This window comes from Chenopodium album, chromosome 20, assembly GCF_948465745.1.
Source record: "Chenopodium album chromosome 20, dcCheAlbu1.1, whole genome shotgun sequence".
Classification (NCBI taxonomy): domain Eukaryota; kingdom Viridiplantae; phylum Streptophyta; class Magnoliopsida; order Caryophyllales; family Amaranthaceae; genus Chenopodium; species Chenopodium album.
The window spans coordinates 4266023-4287556 of record NC_137853.1 but is presented as its reverse complement, the minus strand read 5'-3'; the positions used below and the strand labels follow the sequence as shown (position 1 = coordinate 4287556).

The 21534-nt window shown below is 33.7% G+C and overlaps 3 protein-coding genes across 4 annotated transcripts; 2 read left to right on the top strand and 1 right to left on the bottom strand.

Moving 5' to 3' along the window:
- The first annotated feature begins 393 nt into the window (after nucleotides 1-393).
- LOC145597674 (uncharacterized) lies at nucleotides 394-7915 on the top strand. The gene is made up of 7 exons (XM_081653896.1): nucleotides 394-693; nucleotides 807-884; nucleotides 1725-1837; nucleotides 2247-2380; nucleotides 3536-3683; nucleotides 3801-3960; nucleotides 7382-7915. Exons 2-7 carry the CDS (start codon nucleotides 869-871, stop codon nucleotides 7471-7473), a joined length of 663 nt encoding a protein of 220 aa, XP_081510022.1. The 5' UTR covers nucleotides 394-693; nucleotides 807-868; the 3' UTR covers nucleotides 7474-7915.
- A 4477-nt stretch (nucleotides 7916-12392) lies between these two features.
- On the top strand, nucleotides 12393-15326 carry LOC145598509 (VAN3-binding protein-like). 2 transcript variants are annotated; one of them, XM_081654872.1, is made up of 7 exons: nucleotides 12393-12420; nucleotides 12822-13184; nucleotides 13565-13949; nucleotides 14064-14240; nucleotides 14644-14693; nucleotides 14777-14834; nucleotides 14924-15326. In XM_081654872.1, exons 2-7 carry the CDS (start codon nucleotides 12906-12908, stop codon nucleotides 15148-15150), a joined length of 1176 nt encoding a protein of 391 aa, XP_081510998.1. In that variant the 5' UTR covers nucleotides 12393-12420; nucleotides 12822-12905; the 3' UTR covers nucleotides 15151-15326. The 2 variants fall into 2 exon arrangements, with proteins under 2 accessions (XP_081510998.1, XP_081510999.1); XM_081654873.1 differs by lacking the exon at nucleotides 12393-12420 and adding an exon at nucleotides 12512-12613.
- Nucleotides 15327-16885: 1559 nt separating this feature from the next.
- Nucleotides 16886-20649, bottom strand: LOC145597780 (formyltetrahydrofolate deformylase 2, mitochondrial-like). Its single transcript, XM_081654025.1, has 8 exons — nucleotides 20263-20649; nucleotides 19993-20105; nucleotides 18812-18962; nucleotides 18552-18625; nucleotides 18283-18442; nucleotides 17484-17582; nucleotides 17301-17387; nucleotides 16886-17168 (listed from the first exon to the last, which is right to left on the bottom strand). Exons 1-8 carry the CDS (start codon nucleotides 20395-20397, stop codon nucleotides 17022-17024), a joined length of 966 nt encoding a protein of 321 aa, XP_081510151.1. The 5' UTR covers nucleotides 20398-20649; the 3' UTR covers nucleotides 16886-17021.
- Between the last annotated feature and the right edge of the window lie 885 nt (nucleotides 20650-21534).

The window sequence follows — 21534 nt, the reverse complement described above, 5'->3', positions numbered from 1 at the left end:
GAGTTCACTTTTGTCAAATTTAGTGTCACTTTTGTCAAATTTAGTATCACTTTTGTCAAATTTATCAATGAAGCATAAATAACTCTTATATATGTCAGAGTAACTTTTGTGCATTTTAATGTAACTTTTGCGCCTTTTAGTATCACTTTACAATGGATGTTTAGTAATTTACTGAACATACGTTTTATTTAAGAGTTTGTGATGGGACTGAGAAGGTATTATCAAAAGTGAAATCGTGTCAACTAATAAAGACGAAAATCCTAGTATCCTTATTCTTTACTTTTTTTCTTACCTTACCAAAAAAAAAATCGTAGTATGTGCGATTGGTTGTTAAAAGCTGCCGTATTTGTGGTGGTTGGTAAATGTCCAAGCTGGATAATATATTCTTGGGCTTGCGCTAATCAGCACTATCCCTCTCTCCGCAGTCCCAAAAATAACCAAAAGGAGCACAGACAATCGTAGGTAGCAGCTTTCGATTACTATTCCACCAATCTACTCGCAAACTAAAACCCCCAATTTCTCCCCTTTTCTCACATCATCTATTCAACTTCCGATTCTTAGATCTAGGGTTTCGCCTTCAAAACCCTAATTCAACTAAATCAAAATTCAATTGCAGAACACACCTCTTCACTTAAAGTTCAAAGCTTTGATTTCATCGATTTGCACCGCGCGAACTCACACGAGATTCGCGAGGTGAGCTGAGCATCATATTATTTATGTTTATTTTTTTTGCATGTGTTTTTGATTTATTAGCCTTTCTGTGTAATTTCTCAAATTAATTGAATTGATTTTTCTTTATTTTTCAGGGTTTGAGGTGAATTTGATATCTTTGAATTGTTGATTGATTTCATCTAACAAGCGTACAATCATGGAGGACGACTGGGGTAAGATTTTATTATTATTCATGAATTTGATTGTTATTATTATTTAGAGTAATTACAGTATTATTTTTCAGAATTGGTATGTAGTGCTACATATTCCGTTACCCAGTTGGGCGAAAAAGGAATAATTTTGAGTATTCTAAAGTGGCATACTAGATTATGGCAATAGTATTCGAAAGCTTGATATTTTCTGATATTTAGACATACAAGTTTATCTTAAAACTTAATAGCTCATTATATGTGTGAAAGTGCACGAAAGCTTGCACCTTTTAAGTGTAAGAAATCGGGTGTCATCGTATCTTGGTATTCAAAAGCATGACATTGATATTTTCTGATCTTTAGACATAGAAAATAATCCTAAAACTTGATAGCTTAGTATGTGTGTGTGAAAGTGATAGAAAGCTTGCGTCTTTTAAGTGTAAGAAATCATGTGTCATCATATCTTGGCTATTTTGCTTCTTTCATGACCGTGTGTCGAGCGTATAGAATTATAGATGCAAACTTATTTGAAGACAATATAATAAATGCATATATAGTTGCGATCGTGCATCAAGTATATCTTGCATTAAATGAATTTTTAATGGGAAGCCCGGGGGCACAACTGTTGGGAAGTAATATTCTCTTTATCTTTAGTTCAGCGAGGCAGTTATTGCTCTTATGTAGTGTTTCTGGGTGACAGAATCCTTTAGCATTGAGTTTTTTTTAATTTTTTTTTTGAGAAAAAAGGAATGTCAAAATTTGGATAATATACAAAGCGATCACACAAGTAACATAACTCTTGCTGTTGTTGATCATGGTGTTTTTGGTTTCCTGATCTGTAATAAATCTATGCTATTGATTTAGAGAACGAGGACTTCACACCACAAGTTGCCAAAAAGGATATTCTGAAAAGTAGCTGGGATGATGAAGATGTTGATGATGATGACGTGAAGGAATCCTGGGAGGAGGAAGAACAGGTATGTTTACAATGGAGTTAATTTGTACTCCCTCTGTCTCTTTACTAATGTCCACTTTCTCTCTATTACGTGAGTAATAAATGATAGAAAGTGGACATTAATAAAGAGACGGAGGTAGTGCCAAGTATATACTTTTTTATGATCTTTTACCTTTAGATTTTTGTTATTTAACAGCCCTTGTGGGTATTGTTATCTGACCTTTGAACCTCAAATCTCTCTAAACTGTGATTTTTTTGTTGATATTGTTATCTGATAGAATTTGACAAGGACAAGTAGATTATTTTTTAGCAATAAATCTCACATGCCAATGTCTTTTGTATGTTTGGAAATTGGAATCATTACTTTTGATTAGCATCCTTAAGTTCTACTCATGGTTCTGCTTTCTGTCCTCTTGTTTGTTGTTTCTCAGGCACCTCCACCAGTAAAAGTACCTGAAAAGCCTGCCAAGAAAGCTGCATCTAAGGAAACTGGGAAAAAAGGAAAAGATGTGGAAGAAAAAGAAACAGCGTTGGATCCTGTAGCAGAGAAATTGCGTCAACAAAGGTTAGTTTCACGATCATGAATCATAATAGATGATCAGAACTCATTTTTATAACAACTTTTACTGTACTTGTAGGTTTGCTTTTCTTCATTTGTTGCTAGCTGAACTATATCATTGTAGACACACTTAATAACCTTCTAATAAGAAAACCTTAGATTAAGGAAGTACCGGGGCTAGCATTGATTCCCTATACATTAGTATGTTTATATCAATTAACTTAAATTTCTCTGCTTGGTTGACCACTTTGACTTGATGGTTGGCACTTTGTTTATTCTTTACTCTAATGGATCATCCATTCTTGTATGCAAAAGATAATCATTTTTGTTGCTGAAAGACATAAGAGTGTTATCTATATACTATGCTAAATTGGAGAGCCAGAGGCCACTAAAGTAGGTTATCCCTCAACTCATTAAGTTAGGCAAAAAAAAATTTTGATTGCCTTAGAATTGAAATCATGAGTCTTATTTGAGAGAGAATTGCTTATCAAAATATAATTTCCAATGAATTCATTTATTATTTATTAATTTCTCGAAAATTACTTAGTGTAAATGCACAATACCTTATGGCTCCGGGTTACCTAGTAAATACTAAATAGTCTGTAACTTAGATTCTGTTACATCTTCCACTTTGCAAGTTGATTTATTGTGCCAAGATCAATGCTGCTGTAGTTAAGTGTGTATCATGGGAATTGCTAATCTGATTGGGCTCATTGGACCTGAGAATTTAAATACCTTAGATGGCCAAGGTAGTAAATTACTGATAAGTCGCCTTTCCTTCTTATGGTATTACACTCTTACCCACTCTTCGAGGTTCCAGTAGATGGGAAATCCATTTCTTCAGAGGTTTCATGATGCTTTTTTTTTTTTAAATAAATAAAAAAAAAAAAAAAAAAAAAAAAAAAAAAAAAAAAAAAAAAAAAAAAAGATTTGCATGTGTATGTTACTTACCTTGTCAGTTCCATACATCCATTTGTATTATTGTTGAGATAGACACTACTTTGCCTCCCGCTGTACAATCTCTTTAGCATCATAATAGGCCTAGTAATTGGCACTGCATAATATATGTAGGCTCCTTTGCTCCTGAAGATAGTGATGCTGTTCACTGTATTTTGAGTTGTAATTTTAGTTAGCTTTTGTTTTTTTGTTTTTTTGTTGCAGGCTTGTGGAAGAAGCAGATTACAAGGCCACAACAGAGCTATTTTCTAAAAAGGGTGATGACAAGACTTTAGACAATTTCATACCAAAATCTGAAAGTGACTTTTTAGAATACGCTGAACTGATTTCTCATAAGCTTCGTCCGTATGAGGTGTGGTCTCATCAGCTCCATTTCTTTCCTTTTCTCTGTACTTTTTAGTTATATCTTCTCGTTGACAGATATGTCAATACAAGAGTGTCTCACTTAAGGTTTACTTTCTCAATGCAGAAAAGTTTCCATTATATTGGGTTACTGAAGGCAGTGATGAGGCTTTCAACAACTTCTTTAAAAGCTGCAGATGCAAAGGAAGTTGCCTCCTCTGTTACAGCAATTGCAAATGAAAAGCTGAAGGCAGAAAAAGAGGCCAATGCTGGTAAAAAGAAAACGGGTATGTATCTGTGTAAGATCTGTGTTGGTAAAGTTTGTAGCCTATTGTTTAATACATGTTTTTTTTTTTTTTTTTTTTTTTTTTTTTTTTTTTTTTTTTTTTTTTTTTTTTTTTTATTAAAAAAAATGGGAATTGTGTGGGGGTTGGGGGGGGGGGGTGGGGTGGTGTAGGATAAAGTTTGGCTGCCTATACCTGTGATGACCATCAAGTAATATGTTTAGCACAAGTATCATTCCCTCCCTGCCTTTTACCTGGAGTAGAAAGGATTGTAAAGATGACTCTTCATGTGAATAATACTGTATACACTATCAGTAGTTTTTCATCTTATTTTGACATCGACTAGCTACCTTTGGAACAAGTCTTGTATTAATCATTTACTATGTTGCTTATTAGTTTGTGTCAGCAAAGTGAAAGCTTAAACAAGTATATATTCACTGAATGGCTATACCAACTACCATTATGCTGTCTGTGTAATGAAAATACAAGTTATACAATAAGTCCATTTGTCTATAAATGTGGGGTTGATCTTGGTTTCTGATTGAATTAGAGCACTCTGAACAAGTGGTATGAGATGAGTTTTGTAATGTCTTATTTGAACAGTAGATGATTTGTAGATTCCATCAAACTTACAGTGGTGTTGACAAGACCATAGTACTTTTTATAAAAGTTGAACTCATCTAGCTTTTGGTTCTACAGCTTCTACTGTTTTTCGATAAATTTCTGATTTGATTCAAGCTTAATCTTCAACATTAGTAGTCACTTGATACAAGCTTGAAACTTGCTGAAGTCATGGAGTGATACCCCCTTTTTTTACTAAAGGAAAGGTTTTGACCTAAGCCCAGTGAACGATTTACCTCTTTGATTATGGAAAAAAAAAGGTCCATAATTGTAATAATCTTATGTATTTCCTGTTTTGTACAAGAAAAAGAACATGCCAAAGCTGTGTGATGTATCTGTATTTTTGTCTGTGCTCTTATATGCCTTCTTTATGGAACTTAGCATAACATATCATGCATGCCTATTGTTTCAATCTTCCACCTTAGTTTGAAATTGAGAAGCATCAATTTCTGCCTTGTCCTTAAAGTTTGAAATTGAGAAGCATCAATTTTTGCTTTGTCCTTATAGTTTGAAATTCAGAAGAACCCATTTCTGCCTTGTACTTCATTAGGGTGAATTAGCTTGGTTGGGTATACACATACCTTAATTTTTCTGGTGTTATGACTGGATTCGCAGGGGTTGTGAAACTAAAAAATATTGAGGTCGATCTCATGTGGTACTCTGTTGGAGACAAATTATCCTGTTTATTAGCTCACTAGTTCATTATGTAATGGACTACTGCTTTCTTTGTGACCTTACTTACATGAAGCTCCAGTTATGTTCATGACGGATCTAGTAATAAAAAATATTCATAGAAGAGTGGGCTATGTTTTCAGAAATCATATTCCTTATAAAATTACCAACATGTTTATATGAGAATAAGAACCAGTCTCTGCTGCTCAACAGTTCAATTGCCTTTAACCTTTTCTTTCAAGCTACAAATGCTTCAACTTTTACAGTTTTACCATGCCAACCCCACTTGTAGATAGACTATATTGCCACAAGGAGATCCCTCAAGGTATTTTCCTCTTAGTTGGGACTTTTTTTTTGGTTTTCTTTTATTTTTTTAGGTGACAAAACTGTATTTTCATATTTTCAAAATCTACTTGTTTATTGTCCTGCTGGGTACTATGCTTTTATCTGAATTCTGAACCACCAAATCCTCTTCCATCTTGATGACATTGTGAGTCTTCTCTTAGATTAGTAGACTGAGTTGAGAACTAAAAGACTTGCTAAAAAATCTTGGATATATGATAAAGTTCTCATTGTTTTGCCTCATAACTAGTCTGCTGTAGCTTATTTGGCAATTATCAGGGTTTTTTTAGCCATCATGCCAGTTGGGTGAGATGTGAAATTGGCTGGTGGTCTTAACTCTTAAGGGTTGTTATACTGAAATAACTTAATCATGTTTTTATTTTTTATTTTATTTTTTGTTTTGTTCAATCACACAATCTGCAGTCAGCTTTGTGTTGCTCTTTATAAGTTGTGCTAGCCCACCATTGTGTTTCCGAGGGGATGAAAGGTTGATGAATTACCTAGATAGATCTTGAGGATGCTCATGAATTATAACGTGCTCTTTGAACACAGTTGACTCCCATGTTCTTGTATAGTTGTATATACTCGGTCATTACTGTGTGTCTGATAATAGTATTAATATATTAGAAAAGTAACAAAGTCCACCCCCAAGTGACTTTGTTTTACAGTAGCAACCCCTCTTTGAAAAATTTTAAACTCAGTCTTATGTCCATAATTATACAAAGTTACTCTCTGTTAAGCCTAGCATATATAGTTTACACATTTTTTAAAAACTATTATACTAAATTTGACCAACATTTCTGTAATATACAAAAAATTTAATTTTATAGCAAAGGTCAAACCGTCAAACTAGTGCATTAACATGTGTGCCAAGTTTGACTGTCAATTATTTAGAACAAAGGGAGTAATTAACATCTTTTTGAGTGTATAGAATCGCAAAGTCACAAAGGGCAATGATGTAGACTAGATTTGATTCTAAGCGTTTGGGTACCACCTCCAAAAAAATTTTATGACCAAGCTAAATGGCATTCCACAACTATCCAATTAACCCTTAAAAGGACGTAATTCTATAAAATGTTAAATAATTAACAAAATACACATTATACATATTCCACCTCCTCCCCTTGCAGAAAACCTCAGCCCTGCCATCCCTGTGATCTGTTCCCAGGCCCCACCACTTTATGCCATACCCCCCCCCCCCCCCCCCCCCTCTCTTAAAACTTGAATTTACTCTCTCCCTCATTGCTCTGTTGGTGTTGCCCCATGATTGTAACCACTGGTGTTACTGACTGCAATAGTGTTGGTTGACAATGGTGGTTACCCACCAACCCTTCCACCCTTTTTTGTTGGTCACATCTCTTAGCCTTGTACTTATTCATTTTCCTAATGCTTTGGATTGATGAAGATTGGAATTTAGTTAAGGTTTTACCACTTTTATTTGCCTATGATTTCGTCTACAATATATATTCTGCCCCCCCACCCCCCAAAAAAAAATAGTCGGAGCAATTAAAATGTTTTGGCTAGTTGAAACAGATAGCATGCATGTAGAATGAAGGACTTGGTGATTTTTTTTTTTTTTATAGGGTGGTAATTAAGGAAAAGGCCCAACTTATGGATGGTTTTGTAAACCTTTTTTTTTTGGTGTACTCAAATGGGTTTCTTCAGCTTGTTATGAGAATTAGATATCCATATTATTGCTTGTCATTCACTGCTTTTATAACATTTTTAAAAAAATACATATTGTTCTATCAGGAAATTTTTTATGAACATCCTTTTGTTTTTCTTGCAGGCTTAAAGAAGAAGCAGCTTCTTGTTGATAAGCCTGATGATGATATAGCTGTTGGTGGTTATGATCCTGTTGATGATTATGATTTTATGTAAGCACATACAGATCCGTATATTCCAGCATTGAAATCGGATACTTAGATCACAAAAAGTTCAAGAGTCCTTTGCTTCCATGTGCAATGTTTTGGCCATAATCATGTTATGGCCGAGTTGGGGAAGAATAGATATCCATTAGAATAGCGTCAATTGCCAATTGAATTCACTTGGTTGCAAGTCTGCCTTGTCGGGAGTCAGTTTTTGTATGCTTGCATAATTTTATAGCTTCAGTCTGAGTTCTGCAATTGATTGACTGTGCAAACCAGTATTTGAGATTGCTTCCTAGATTCAGTGCAAACCAGTTTTCGATGCTCTCTTGAAGAGTAACCATTTTTCAAACTAATTGTAATTTGGTTTATTTTTGACGTCTGTTTGAGTTTATTCACCTTCTCCAGAAGAACTATTGCTGGGAGAGGTAGATTCAGAAGCTTTCTACTTGTGATTCAATTGTCCAACTCCACACTAACAGCTATTACGTATGACTTTGAGTGGTTACTGTCATCTGTCGTTGCATATCTTTTTCGATGTCTCTCGAGGAAAAAAAAAAAAAAAAAATTAAGAAATCTAAAACTACTACCCAACTCACGTTTAATTCTATATATACCTCCCTAATAGATAACAGCTTAGTTTCTCCAAGGTTGCCATTTTAGAGCATCTATATTTGAACTAACATCCTCAAATGGTCAGTGACAAGCATTTTCCAATGAACTACTGGATCTCAAACAAGAAAAATTGTAAGAGTAGTTGTGAAAATAAAAGCTCTGTTTGGGAACAGTTGTGAAAGTAGTTGTAAATCGTCATAATAATCGAGATATGTACAATAAAAGTTTGATAATAATAATAAGACAAAAAAATAGGAGCCCCAATTAATCTCGGAGATTAACATTTCAGTTTATCTCCCGATTTATTGATTTCTGTGTCACTTTATTAATTTCATTTTATCATTTAAATAATAAAAGAAAATGAATAACTTGTGAGAGGAGATATATTCACAAATATATCTCAGAGATAAACTTAAATTTACCCAAAAAATAGTGTAAAAGTCATATTGTTGTATTTTTTGCTGAAGGGAATAAAGATCAATTTAATCGATGACAATAACATCAACATAGTGAAATGATTGAATAGAACGGTAAGGACCTAAGTGGATAGGTTTGAAAGAATTATTACTTCCATCTCCTTTATCTCTTCCAATTTATATGTGCATCTTTTCTACCATGTTTTTACTTTCATGATCATGAAGCAAAAATGATTCCTTTCACTACATCTTACTCAAACCTTTTTCTTAAGTGTAAATCTACTTTAGCACTAACACTAAAAAAGCCAAAAGTATGCAATTTGGACCCTAAAGCTTTGTCATGGTGGGCCAAGAACATAACAAAAACAAAACGACAACAATCCAATGTCGTTTCATTCAGGTTTAAAGTCAAGGTCAGATTTGACCATGAAAAGTGACTTTTAATTGGATGTCTTAAATCTGAAATCTGAACTCAGGTAGTCAGGTTTATGTTTTTCTCTCTCATGTCACGTGAGTTACAGCCTGCTTAAGATGATTCCAGCCATTTTAAGCATTAACTGGTTTTAGACTTTTAGTGCAGAAAGTTGATTTTTAAAGCTGATATTCTTTCCTTGTTATAAAGCCAAATGCCCAAATTTGAATTATTTTACATGATCACTACATGCTCTAAAGTTGCATTTTTATTACACGCAAGATTATTGATGATCATTGCTCTTGTTACAGGAGTATAGAGTAATCATCAGTCCATCACCACGTAGAAGCATTATACTGACCATCGTTATATTAATAAGATTAATGGGACTTGTGTAATGTACGGGATGTTTGTAATGTCATACAAAAGTAGAGAAACAAAATATGGAAAGAATCGATTAAATCTTACTTTTTAACTGATGATTTTAAATCTTAGGTAGGTCTTTAGATTAATTGGTAAGATTACAATGATTTGTACGGAGTATTAAAGATCGTAAAGCTCAAATTAATTCTTGACATATATTAAAAGTTCGAAGATAATTGGTGCAAACAAAATTGTAAGACATGCATATGTACTGTTATACGAAGTACATACAATTGTAGATGATACAACTTTTAGATCAAGTATAGGTTTTCTTTGGCAAGATTTATGTAAATGCATAAAGCTATGAAGCTATCAAGTATCAACTTGTATGTATATCATGATCATCGAGTATATGTTCTTGAACCTAAACTATAATCATAATTAAATACCTAAAAGATCTAATTCATTCATCATACTACATCTTATAAACTTTCGACATATGTTTACCATACACTTCTGCCGTCCTCGAAAGAACGGTCCATTTGGCCTAATTTTAGTTCCAAAAAGAATGACTCATTTGCATTAAAATACCCACCAATTTGCAACAATATTTGTACAAAATTAGCTTCCCCATATAAAAATTCGATTTTCCATGTAATTTTATTACTTTCTCTCCTATTTTTTTACAAACCCTATGTAAATTTATCTTTCCAATATACTTTTATTTCTTTTTATTTAACTTTCTTAATACCCGCGTAATCAACCCAAATGGGTCGTTCTTTCAGGGACGGAGGGAGTACTATCCAACCTCTTATCGTTAATTATATTTGCCACACACACTTCCTAGCTATTTCATTTATTCCTTTCTCACGTGTGCACTACACCCAAATTAATGAAATATCATTAATTTCATAAATCCTTAAAACAAAGCTAAGGGCTGCCTATTCAGATTTATTGAGTTGAACTAAACTGAACTAAACTAATTTAAGCTGAACTAAACTGAAATGAATTGTTTATGAGAGAAGGAAACTAGGAGCTGAACTGAACTAAACTAAACTAAACTGATTAAAGCTTAAATGAACTAAACTGAAATTAAGTTTGAAGAGAACAGACCCTAAGTTAAATGAAGCTCAAAATCGAACGTGGCGAACTTGCTGTGGTCCTAACTCATAAACTACGAAGCCAAACCGACATTTTTATGATAACCAGGGAACCAAATAGAGGTAACTTAGTTTTAAAATATCGAGAGTTTTGTTGTGTAAATTGGCATACAACTTCGTTGGCAATTGCACGTTTGTGATTAGCTGCTACTGCAAAAACAATGAATAGGAAACATGCATCAATAAAGCATAAATGCATAATGTATAATCACATTCTAGGAGTATTTAATTAGTATAATCATACTAATAATATGATTTGACGACCCAAAAGTAGTAGTTCATCGCTTTTTTGGGTCCAACATCTCATTTACAAGCTCATGATTATGCTTGTTGCAAATGTGTGTATGATGTATAAAGTGTAGCACTAGTACTAGTTTGCTGCTGTAATATACATCAAGATTCAGTTTTGTCTACATTATTTGATATAACTATCTTCATTATGTTGTGATCTTATTTTTAAAAAAAATACTGTAATAATGTACATCTTTAAAAGAGTGATGATTAAATTATACATGTAACAACTAGCTAACCCATCTCTCTTGATTACATGTATAACTGCTAATCTGCTATGAGTACATCATTGGTAGATCGTAGATGATTTGTGTTATCGTATATACTACCCATGACTTGTGTTATTTGCTATAGTACATAGGTTGAATTGCATACAATCACCTTAAGATTTTAACCTTTAGATTTCAACTCATCCAATAGGAAAAGACGACAATATTATACACCCTAGGGCCCTTGAAAATGATACTCAAGGTGTGAGATGAAATCTTGTTTAAATTATCGTCCTCTAAATAAACACGACAGTACATTATAGCTCTACATGGACAAATTTACATTCTAACATACTCCATATATACTTAGTGTGGTAACTGCAAGCTATTTGAATCTTACAACTATCACTTTGTCATAACTTCATTATTACCTGTCAAAATTAAAGCCAAGTATAGATAGAGTAATCTAAATGTCTTCAAACTATTCTATTCAATTCCTTTGGTCAAAATAGTCCCTTAATTTTTAAGCCAACTAAAACATTTGTGCAATCTACTAAGCAAATTAACGCCAATTATAAAGTATACTAGTATAATAATAGTAATAACCACCATGGGGCATCACACCAAGACCATCTTAAATAGTCAAAGGTTCATGAAACGGCTGATACACCCTACACAAGTATACATACACCCCCTTAATTTTTGGGGTTACCCAAAATATTAATATTTTATTAAACCTCACTAGCTCTAACCGAAAGTTTGCCTTTCTCTACGTCTTAATTCTCCCCCAACAATTGCAATAATTACCGGCCAATCTATAGTCAAAGAAATCAATATTAGAAAATAATTTTACGTAGGCCAAATCTAATATCATTTCCAAAATTTGAGAATCGTTTTTTACTATTATTCATAGAGACAAATAGTAGGTACATCTAAGGAAAACGTTTAACAAAAACTGTTAAATGAACAAAAAAAATATATATATCTTTAAGTACGCCTAATAATAGATACACCTAATTACACGTAAGAATTTTCGCCCACCAACTAAAATTAATTGAAATTATTCAAGTATAATCTTTCAAATAAACCCAAAAATGGCAACATATAATAATAAGGTTTGGGCTTAGATATGCGCGCTTAGATGCACGAGTGTAGTGGAGCATCCCCCCACTTTAACCGCATTATTTTCTTCTCCCTTGTTTGCTTCCTTATATTAATAAATCCTTTTTATTGTTACAAAGCATACTTTACTTAATTAATTATTCTATTATAATATCTCCTTCTTCCCTTAAACCTCACTCATTCTTCTTTTCCTCTCTTTAATTTTTTTTTTCCTTTTTTTGTAATTATTATTGAAATAATATTATTTTTATAGGATTTTGTCCTAGCTTTTTTGCCCTTTGTTTTACTTTTTGGTGTGGTATATATATGCATGTCTTACACAAGTGGACATATACTCAAATTTCAAGGGTTTTTGCTATCAAATTCTTAAAGGTTGGTACACAAAAGAAAAGCATCTATTTCTCTTAAATTACATGGGTTCCACTCAATTTTCTTCATTGTATAGGTGTTTTCCTTCTAATAATGTTAAGAAGATTTTTTTTATGGGTTTTGTTTTTGTTAGCAACTTCTAATAGTTAGATCTTTTTTTTTGGCAACAAAATATGCATTATTTTCTCCTACATGGGTACCTCTCATTTTCATATCGCGAAAAAAATCTACGTGAATTCCTTAAAAAATTTCGTACAATTTCTTTCTTTATTTGATAGTGCATCCTACCACTTAATCCACTCTCACTAAACTTTTGAAACCTTCAAATTTTAGTTATAAAATCAGACTTTTGGTATAGTTTCAAATGACATCTAATTAAATTGTATTTGAATTTTCTTTGACAGGAAACAAGCAAGCTGGCATAAGTAATTTCCCAGGAAATTCTTGATATTTTTCAACTAGTAATAGCATTAGAAAAATAAAAAAAAATGGAGAAAACAGGTCAAAATCTAAGTTGGAAGAAAAGCAAATTAAATGGTTTAGGAGAAGAAGTAGAAGAAGAGCTAAAACAAGCAAAATCACTACCAGTAGTTGTTCAACCACAAACACCGAAAGAGCCAATGGAATTCTTGTCAAGATCATGGAGTGTATCAGCTGAAGAAATTTCTAAGGCACTTGCTAATAAACACAAGCATTTTCTCCTTGATAAGCATCTCATTGACACCCCTTCTTTCATCTCAGAACCTTCCAGCTCACCTCCTCATATTGTAAGTTTTCTTGTATCTTCATGTTGGATGTTTAACTTATTGTTGTTGTTGTTGTTGTCGTCGTCTTTCTCTAGTTGTTTCTTATGTTATACTACTAACAGTATGATGCTAAGCATTCAGATCAGAAAACATGGAAAAAAAACTAACACAATTAACAGTTTAATGAGGATATATCTGACATCAAGGCTGAAATATTTTGGTTTTTGACAAAAAAAAAAAAAAAAAAAAAAAAACAAATTTACTGGCTTTTTTCATAATTATACTTCTGCTATACATTCTACTGCTGCTTTCTATCAGTGTTTTTCAATGTCTGTTTTGGTTGACTCAGAGAGCGCGAAAATTTTTAGGTGTTAATCTTTTTTGTAACTTAAACTGAGCAGGTTGATAAGTCGAAGAATAATCCTAACCATCGGCGAATGGGGGGTATAGGAAAGTGGTTCCACCACCACAAGGACTCGAAATCAAATCTCAACTCGTTTAGGAAAAAGGACAGGGCAAGAGCAGAGAATGCCCACATGCACGCTGCACTCTCAATTGCAGGCCTTGCAGCAGCACTTGCTGCTGTTGCGGCGCCTGATGATTCCTCATCAGTCTCCAAAATGAGCAGGGCGATTGCATCAGCTACTGAGCTCTTAGCATCCCATTGCATTGAGATTGCTGAGCAGGCGGGAGCTGATCATGATCGTGTCGCTTCAGCTGTCAGATCAGCTGTTGACATTCAGAGCCCTGGTGATCTGATGACTCTGACAGCAGCTGCTGCAACTGGTATAATTGTTAATTCTATTTCGAGTGATTGAATTGTATATATTATGTTCTGTTCAGCTATGATTTGGAATTTTCTGATTAATTCAAGCCTTTTGTTCTTGCTCCTAATTGCAGCATTAAGAGCAGAAGCAGCATTAAGATCAAGGTTGCCAAAAGATGCAAAGAGGAATGCTGCTATCAGTCCCTGCGATAAAGGGTTAAGCGATGCTGGTAGCGTTGATCCTTACCACAGTGAAACTGAAGAGCCAAAATTCCCCTGCATTGGTGAACTAATGCAGCACTCAAAGAAAGGTATGTCACGGCTATTAGCACAATTACGAGCATTAATCTATAATGGATAAAACTTCGATTTAATTACTGCTTTAACAAAGTCATAGGATTAGCAATAGATATCTTCATTGACTAACATGGACTGATGGACATGTTGCCCATGAACTAGTACTTAACAAAGTCTAAGTCGGCTACATGTCAACTTAGAGGGTGGTTGTAATCATAATAATTCAACTCAATTTTTAATTGAAAAATCATTCTGATTCAAACATGGATGACTACCCTTCAAATCATTGAGATCATATTACAATTTTTATATAGGATTTAATAAAATAATTAATTATCAATAAAATAGACAGATAGATCATAAGTTGGTTTATCCAAATTCTGCTCAATATTAAAAATTGCGCGTTTTAATTTTCAGGTGGGTTAAGATGGAAGCAAGTCACAGTTTACATCAATAAAAAATCTCAGGTATAGACAATTTCCTGAAATGACAGCAGAATTGAGCATTTTCCATTTTTCCATCAGTTTCTGACATTAACTCTGATAAACAGGTCATACTTAAACTAAAAAGCAAGCATGTAGGAGGTGCTTTCTCAAAGAAGGACAAATGTAAGCTTAATAATTACCTTCAATATCAAGATCTCTTCCAAACTAACAACTGTAATCATGTATTAAAATGAGTTATTTTGTCGTAACAGGTCTAGTCTATGAAGTTTGTGATCAGATCTCAACATGGCCCTTCAGAAAAGAAAGGGAAAATTTAGAGGCTTATTTTGGACTTAAGACAGCACAAGGGTTTTTAGAGTTCAAGTGCAAGAACAAGGTCCATAAACAGCAATGGGTTGATGGGATTCAAAGTATGCTAGATAAAGTTTGTTGTATCGAAGACATTGACAGCTCGTTGCAGCGTATTAATGTCAAATAAGAATTCTTAGTTGTTCTTAGTTGATTTCTTGTATGTGCATAAAGATCAGGGATTCTGGTAATATGATGGAAACTAATGTTACATATTACTGATAGAGAAAGGGGGAGGGTTAAGGGTGGCATATTGTACTGAAATAACTGAAATGTACTTGGTGCAGTACCAACAGCCACAGGCAATGTTCAAAGGAACTATGTAAATCAGTTATAAATGCTTTTTCTCAGATTATGTTTTTGTTGCGTTGTCTAATTTTCTTTCCTGCCTCAGCCACCATACCATAAACTTAAGAAACCATCTCGCCATAAGAGTTCTACTAACCTTTCTTTTATTCTTCATAACAATCAAGGGAAAAGGAAGGGGAGGCCGGAGAAAGGAAAGGAGCTAAGAAAATGGGTGGTCTTGTCATTCTCTTCCAAATTTATTAGAAGTGGAAAGAAAATGGATTCGTCTAACACCCTTCCTTACTTCTTGCCATCTATACAAACAAAGAGATCCCCTTCCCTCTGTAGTCTCTTTTGTGACACGCAACAACATCAGAGCTTTGATCACAAATATGAGGTCGATTGTTCAGACTTCAGACCAAGATGCCATCCACTCACTTGAATGTCTCTACTCGCCTCAACCCTAACCAAATTCCAACGCACTATGATCTTAGATACCTAAGTTTCCATGACCTATTTTACACATTTTATCCAAGTAATCTTTAAATTCCCTCAATTTCTTAGATGCTCCCATCGTTCTCATTCTTTCCATTCTCCAAGTGAATGCCTTGTGATGTTGGTATCAGAAATGTCCAAATCCCTGTAGCCAGTTCTTCATCTGAATATATGTATCTACTACTCTGACCCTGTTGTGGATCTCTTCAATTTTGATTCCATTTTTCTGTTTTATTACCACTCATTCGCCTTAACATACGCATTTAGGCCACAATCATCATCCTAACCTTAGCTTATCTTATCTCCTAATATTCCAATTATTATAGAAAATCTGAATGAATAGCAGTCCTATAAAACATTCCCTTCACTCAAAGTTCTTCATAACAGCCTATCTATGAACCAAATAGGCATAGCAGATAGCCAACTTACCTAGGATAGCAGAAGTCTGGGTCTGATAAAGCGATAACTTTACAACAATTTTAAAAACTTTACTTTTTTTCATGTAATTACCTATCCACTATACAAGTAATCAATATGGAGAGGACCTCAGACATACACATAGATGTAGTTCCTTTTGAAAAGATGATTACTTTGACACTTTACTACTCTTTCTAGTCAGAATTTGGATTCCATTTGATCTTTCCTTCTCTTTCTAAGACTGTTATCAACTTAGAAGGTAAACACTGGTTACCCTTTTCTTTTTCTTTTTCTTTCAGGGTGGGAGGAAAGGACAGGGAATCAAAAAGCTTGAGAGTAAAGTACACAATTACATTGGAATGTTTTAAGAGAGAAGATACAGAAATTAATCGAACACAGGGTGACAAGAGCAGGTAAAGTTGCAGTATACAAATAGTTTTTACAGACTTAAGAGTAAATTAATAATCTCAGAAGGCTAGATAACTAGAGACACTAAAAATCTCAGTAGCAGAGCAAAGAGGAAAAATCAAAAATATTGTATCACCAATTCACCATATAAGTATATAAGATCAAAAGGTAGCCTAAAATTGCATTTTATTTGACCTACACTTGCAGGCTTGCAACCATAATCATAGTAAAATAAATTGCATTTTATTTGACCTACATTTGGCAACAGAAGCTGAATATATTTATCTCATTTTTTTGTATAAGAATAATCATGCAAGTAATTGCCTTGTCAAAATTTAAGTCAAATGAATGTTTGTATATACATACATTAGCTGATTCTCAACCATTTTCCACTCAGAACACAACGGTCTTGTTATCCAGATATGGTAGAACGCGTAGCTCACAGTAATATTTTATTGCCTTTGAGAGGCACTGTTTCTCAAGGTTCTCTGATTTTTGTACAAAACTTCGCAAGTTATCCCTGTGAGAAACTCTCTCAACCTGCAGTTCCAAATAAAAATTGCTTCTACTTTTTTAGAAACCAAGCACATATGTAATATGCTCAAGTTATGTAGGCTCAAATGGATAAGTGGAAAAATAAAAGATTATAAATACATAAATAAAAGCACATACCATTTGTTCAATGATTGGCCCTGCATCAAGCTCTTCTGTTACAAAGTGAGTTGTGGCACCAATCATTTTTACTCCACAATCAAAAGCCTGTCAAAATTAACAACGAAATATGAGCATGAGAAGCAAGCAAAATACCTTGCAAAGAGAGATATGACAAGAGCCATAGACCAGAAATAAACGAACCTGTCTTGATGGATTCCCACCCTTGAATGATGGCAAAAGGCCATGGTGGATGTTAATGACGTCCTTTCCATACTTTTTCAAAAAATCTCCTGATAAAATCTGCAAAATAAAATAATAATTAAAAACAGGGGGAACAGACAAGTGATTTTAGATACTAGAAGCAAAACAAAGCATCAGCAACACAATAATCAGAATATCAGATTATAAGAAATGAGAATCGAGCTTCCTACGACAACTGGAATCTAGAAGAAACACATGAGCAAGATGGAAAAGGAGGTTGTCTTTGACTCTAGTAAGCCACCAACATTCAACACACTTCTTAGCAACTTCCTGACATTTCATATTTCCATATGTCATCATGAAGCAAAACTAATGAACTGATCTTTTTAACTAATCATGGTCAATTTTACAAAATTAAATCAGCCTCTAACTTCTAGTCTGCAACAATTATGATTTTGCCAGTTTGAACTAACAGTCTAACAGACAATACACTGGTGAATTATAAACTCCAGTTATCATAATTCTGGACTTAACTACATGAATTATATACAATCATAACTGATAATCTAATCCCAACATTAAGCTCTACCCTCTCCAGAGTTCAACCTCGAAATCTCCCAGCAGTAAACTTAAAGTTTCAAGATCACAATGCTTACAGAAAGTCATTAATACTAAGAAATCAAATGGATCTGAGAATGGACTTGATTACCATCTATAAAAAGGATATATACTGGCTAAACACAAACAAATTGCAGTTTCACAGAAAAGAAAAAAGACTTCATATGGGAACTTGAGGTACCTGCATGTACCGAGCAAGTACAAGGAAATCTGTATCCTGAACCAAATCCAAGATCTCCTCCTCTCTTTTGTTTCCAGCAACTGGCTTCAGATAATGGTAAGGAATACGCTGACGCTCAAGAAAACGCATCACATGGGAATCAGGATGTCTATCATGATTACTACAAGAACAAACAAACAAAAAAAAAAAAAAAAAAAAAAAATTAAGTCAATGTCCACATCACCAAAAGAATGTACAAAAGACATGGTCAGAGTATCTTTAACAATGACCTTATCACTCTAGTTATATCTACAGGCAGTTTTCCATCCTGCCATGAATGTAGCAAGTCAACAAGACAATGATCCTATCAAAAAAATGACAAAGGTTTGTAAATAAAAAAATAAAAAAATGAAGCTAGAAGGTATTATAGTGCGGCAAACATTACCCTAGTGCAGCAAACATTACCCTAACCTACAAAGTCAAGGACAAAATTCATGCCCATAACCTGATCAAGAAAAAAAAGTGCAAAAAAAATATGCAGAAATGAGACCTGTTTTGAAGCAAAAACTGCGATTTTGTATTTCGGATCTAGATCAGGCACACGAACAACTGATTTCATTGCATTGAACATTTCAGCTATTTTTTGGAAGTCCTCGTCTATTTGCTCCCTTGGCCATTTCAAAGGATCAAAAACGAATTCACTGTAAAAGAGTAGTTCAAACATTTGTTATATTCATAGATGTGAATATCAATCCTCGATAAGCTACATGTTAAGGTGCCATTGTCACTTGGTAGATAACACAATCTACATCACATTTGTGCAGCAGAACTAGATGTCTACAAGATACAATGATACCATTGCCTTTAAGCTAGGATGAAGTGAAGGACAATAAAACGAAAAGCAAAGAAACCCTCCAATCAGAAGTAGTTGTCACAGTCTCCATCATAAGTGAGAATGTGAGATTTGCCTTACAGAAAATTGTAAGCACAACTTTACATAATGATCTACTGATGAATGATGATAATCATCAAAACACATTTTATCATTTCATTTTAACCTTTAAGGTGAGCAACTAATATGAAATTTGGTTTCTTTGCCTATGAAGCACAGCAACATACACATAGCTTCACCTCTAATCCCCAAACCAATTCAGCTACATAGCAAAATCAAATTTCCAATATTAAAGTCAAAAAGGGTTAGTTGACTTGTTCCAATTAAAACACTCTTCATTTCTCCACCTAACTGTTTCTCTATAAATAACCTTATCATCAAAGACCAACCTAGTCCCTACTCATTCAATCCCAATAGAGACGTCTCACTCATATGGGAGTCAGGACTCAGGACATTTCAGTTTCCTTTTTAGGATTAAATTAGTCTCAACTTTACATATCACATCCTTCATTCAATTCATCATTTTGCATACCATCCACCACATTATTCATTCAGTGAAAGTGTGAAACACTTACTCGGATCGTACTCGTAACCCCTAAGCAACAAGTAACCATACATATGCCACTTAAAATCTCCATTCCAATCAATATAACCTAACCTTCTAGGGTTCAATCACAAATAAAGTGTACAAGAACCAAAGTACTTTTTTTTTTCCCAAAAACTACCCTTGAAACTTGATTGGCTTATTGCAGGAATATTCAAAAGGCAACATTAAGCAAAACTAAATCAAAGTACTAAAAATGAAGAAGAAAACAAAGATAAAAGGCAAAAGAAACAACCTTCTAGAATAAAAGACATGCTTCTTTTCAGGTACAAAAACATCAGCTCCCAAAATGTTTCCACCCCTTGAAGCTAAACATTCTGATAACTTTGCCACTATTCCAACTGCATCCTTTTTGCTTCCAACAAATTTTTCCATTTTTCAAATTTCCCACCAAAAAAACAGTGACAACATGTAAAAAAATAATTTAAAAAATCATTCTTGAATCAAATTAAGCCAAGAATTACAACTTTAATTGAATAAAACAATTACAATAAGAAGAACTTACTGGGCAATGGAAGACATGAATGCCATGAACAAGAGGAGGATCTAGGGAGTCAGCAGTAAATTTGAAAGAATTGAAGGATCTCTGAGTAATTTTGGAAAACTGGGATTGTGAAGAGATTTTCCGGAAGAAATTCATCTCTTTTTTTTTCAGTCATTCAGTTTCTCTCTCCTCTTGGTAATAATGGGTGCCTCCCATTTTCCAGGTTTTTTTTTTTTTTTTTTTTGATTTTTTTAAAAAGCTGAAATCGGGAAAAATGGTGGCCAACCACTTCCCTCTGGTAAGGATCAAAATTTTTGTAGGGTCCAAACGGCAACGCTGTAAAGATGCGATGGGGTTATACGACGCCGTTTCGGGTGGGCTCCGTTTTAGCAAAATTTTGTTTGAAGTAAAATCTTGACCCTTTTAGCAAGGTGGTTGAGTGTATTTTTACGACTATTAAAAATCATAATTTTGCTTTAAGCTATGAAACGTCAATTATAAAAATAAAATTAAAAAAACATATGGCTAATAATAATTTCTCCTTAAAATTTTTTGCGAGAAACTAATTAAATGAATAAATAGAAAAACCCTCGTAGATACATCTATTTATAGGTGTACCCGAGAACAACTAAGAATTTATTGTATCTTGTTGAAAAACTTTTCAAAACATAAAAAATAACGAGAGAGATAGTCATGTCCAACATGTGACTTTATTTTAGTGGCTTTCTTATTGAATCTTTGAAATCTATATTACTCCTAAGTCCTAATTGACAACTTTGACACTTAAATTTTGTTTAGCCTAGTACAAATCAACTTTTATCAATGTAAGTCAATACTCATATCCTCTTCACTTTTGATACTATTTACGAGTAGAAAAAAAAAGAAGTTTTGATCAACAAAACTCAATATTGATCAATAATAACCTTGAAATGAGAGTAAGGTCTAAATTAAATCAAGCGACAAAACCCAAACGTTCAATAGATTAACCCGATTAACACAACCCAAAACGATCTACAAAACCCGACGATCAATGCTAAATCCGATTAGCACAACCCTAAATGATCTAAACCCAAACGGTCAACTGATTAACCCGATTACCGCAACCCAAAACGATCAAAACCCGAAATCATTATCAACCCAATACCAAAACGGAAAATTAGAAATTTGGAGTTCATTTTTCCAGCTTTTCACCCCACAACAAGCGAGATTGTACTAGTACTAAACTGCAAAAACATAAGGAAAAATTAGAAATAATAATCCCAACTTTCATGCATTTTCCTAGAATAATCCCAA

Coding starts and splice junctions, on each gene's coding strand:
- LOC145597674 (XM_081653896.1), top strand. Junction 2,381..3,535: donor GAGAAATTGCGTCAACAAAG/GTTAGTTTCACG, acceptor TTTTTGTTGCAG/GCTTGTGGAAGAAGCAGATT. Junction 3,684..3,800: donor ATAAGCTTCGTCCGTATGAG/GTGTGGTCTCAT, acceptor TTCTCAATGCAG/AAAAGTTTCCATTATATTGG.
- LOC145598509 (XM_081654872.1), top strand. CDS start 12,906: ATGGAGAAAACAGGTCAAAATCTAAGTTGGAAGAAAAGCAAATTAAAT. Junction 13,950..14,063: donor GACAGCAGCTGCTGCAACTG/GTATAATTGTTA, acceptor TCCTAATTGCAG/CATTAAGAGCAGAAGCAGCA. Junction 14,241..14,643: donor AATGCAGCACTCAAAGAAAG/GTATGTCACGGC, acceptor TTTAATTTTCAG/GTGGGTTAAGATGGAAGCAA.
- LOC145597780 (XM_081654025.1), bottom strand. CDS start 20,397: ATGAATTTCTTCCGGAAAATCTCTTCACAATCCCAGTTTTCCAAAATT. Junction 17,583..18,282: donor TACTTGCTCGGTACATGCAG/GTACCTCAAGTT, acceptor TTTATTTTGCAG/ATTTTATCAGGAGATTTTTT. Junction 17,388..17,483: donor GTGGGAATCCATCAAGACAG/GTTCGTTTATTT, acceptor TAATTTTGACAG/GCTTTTGATTGTGGAGTAAA.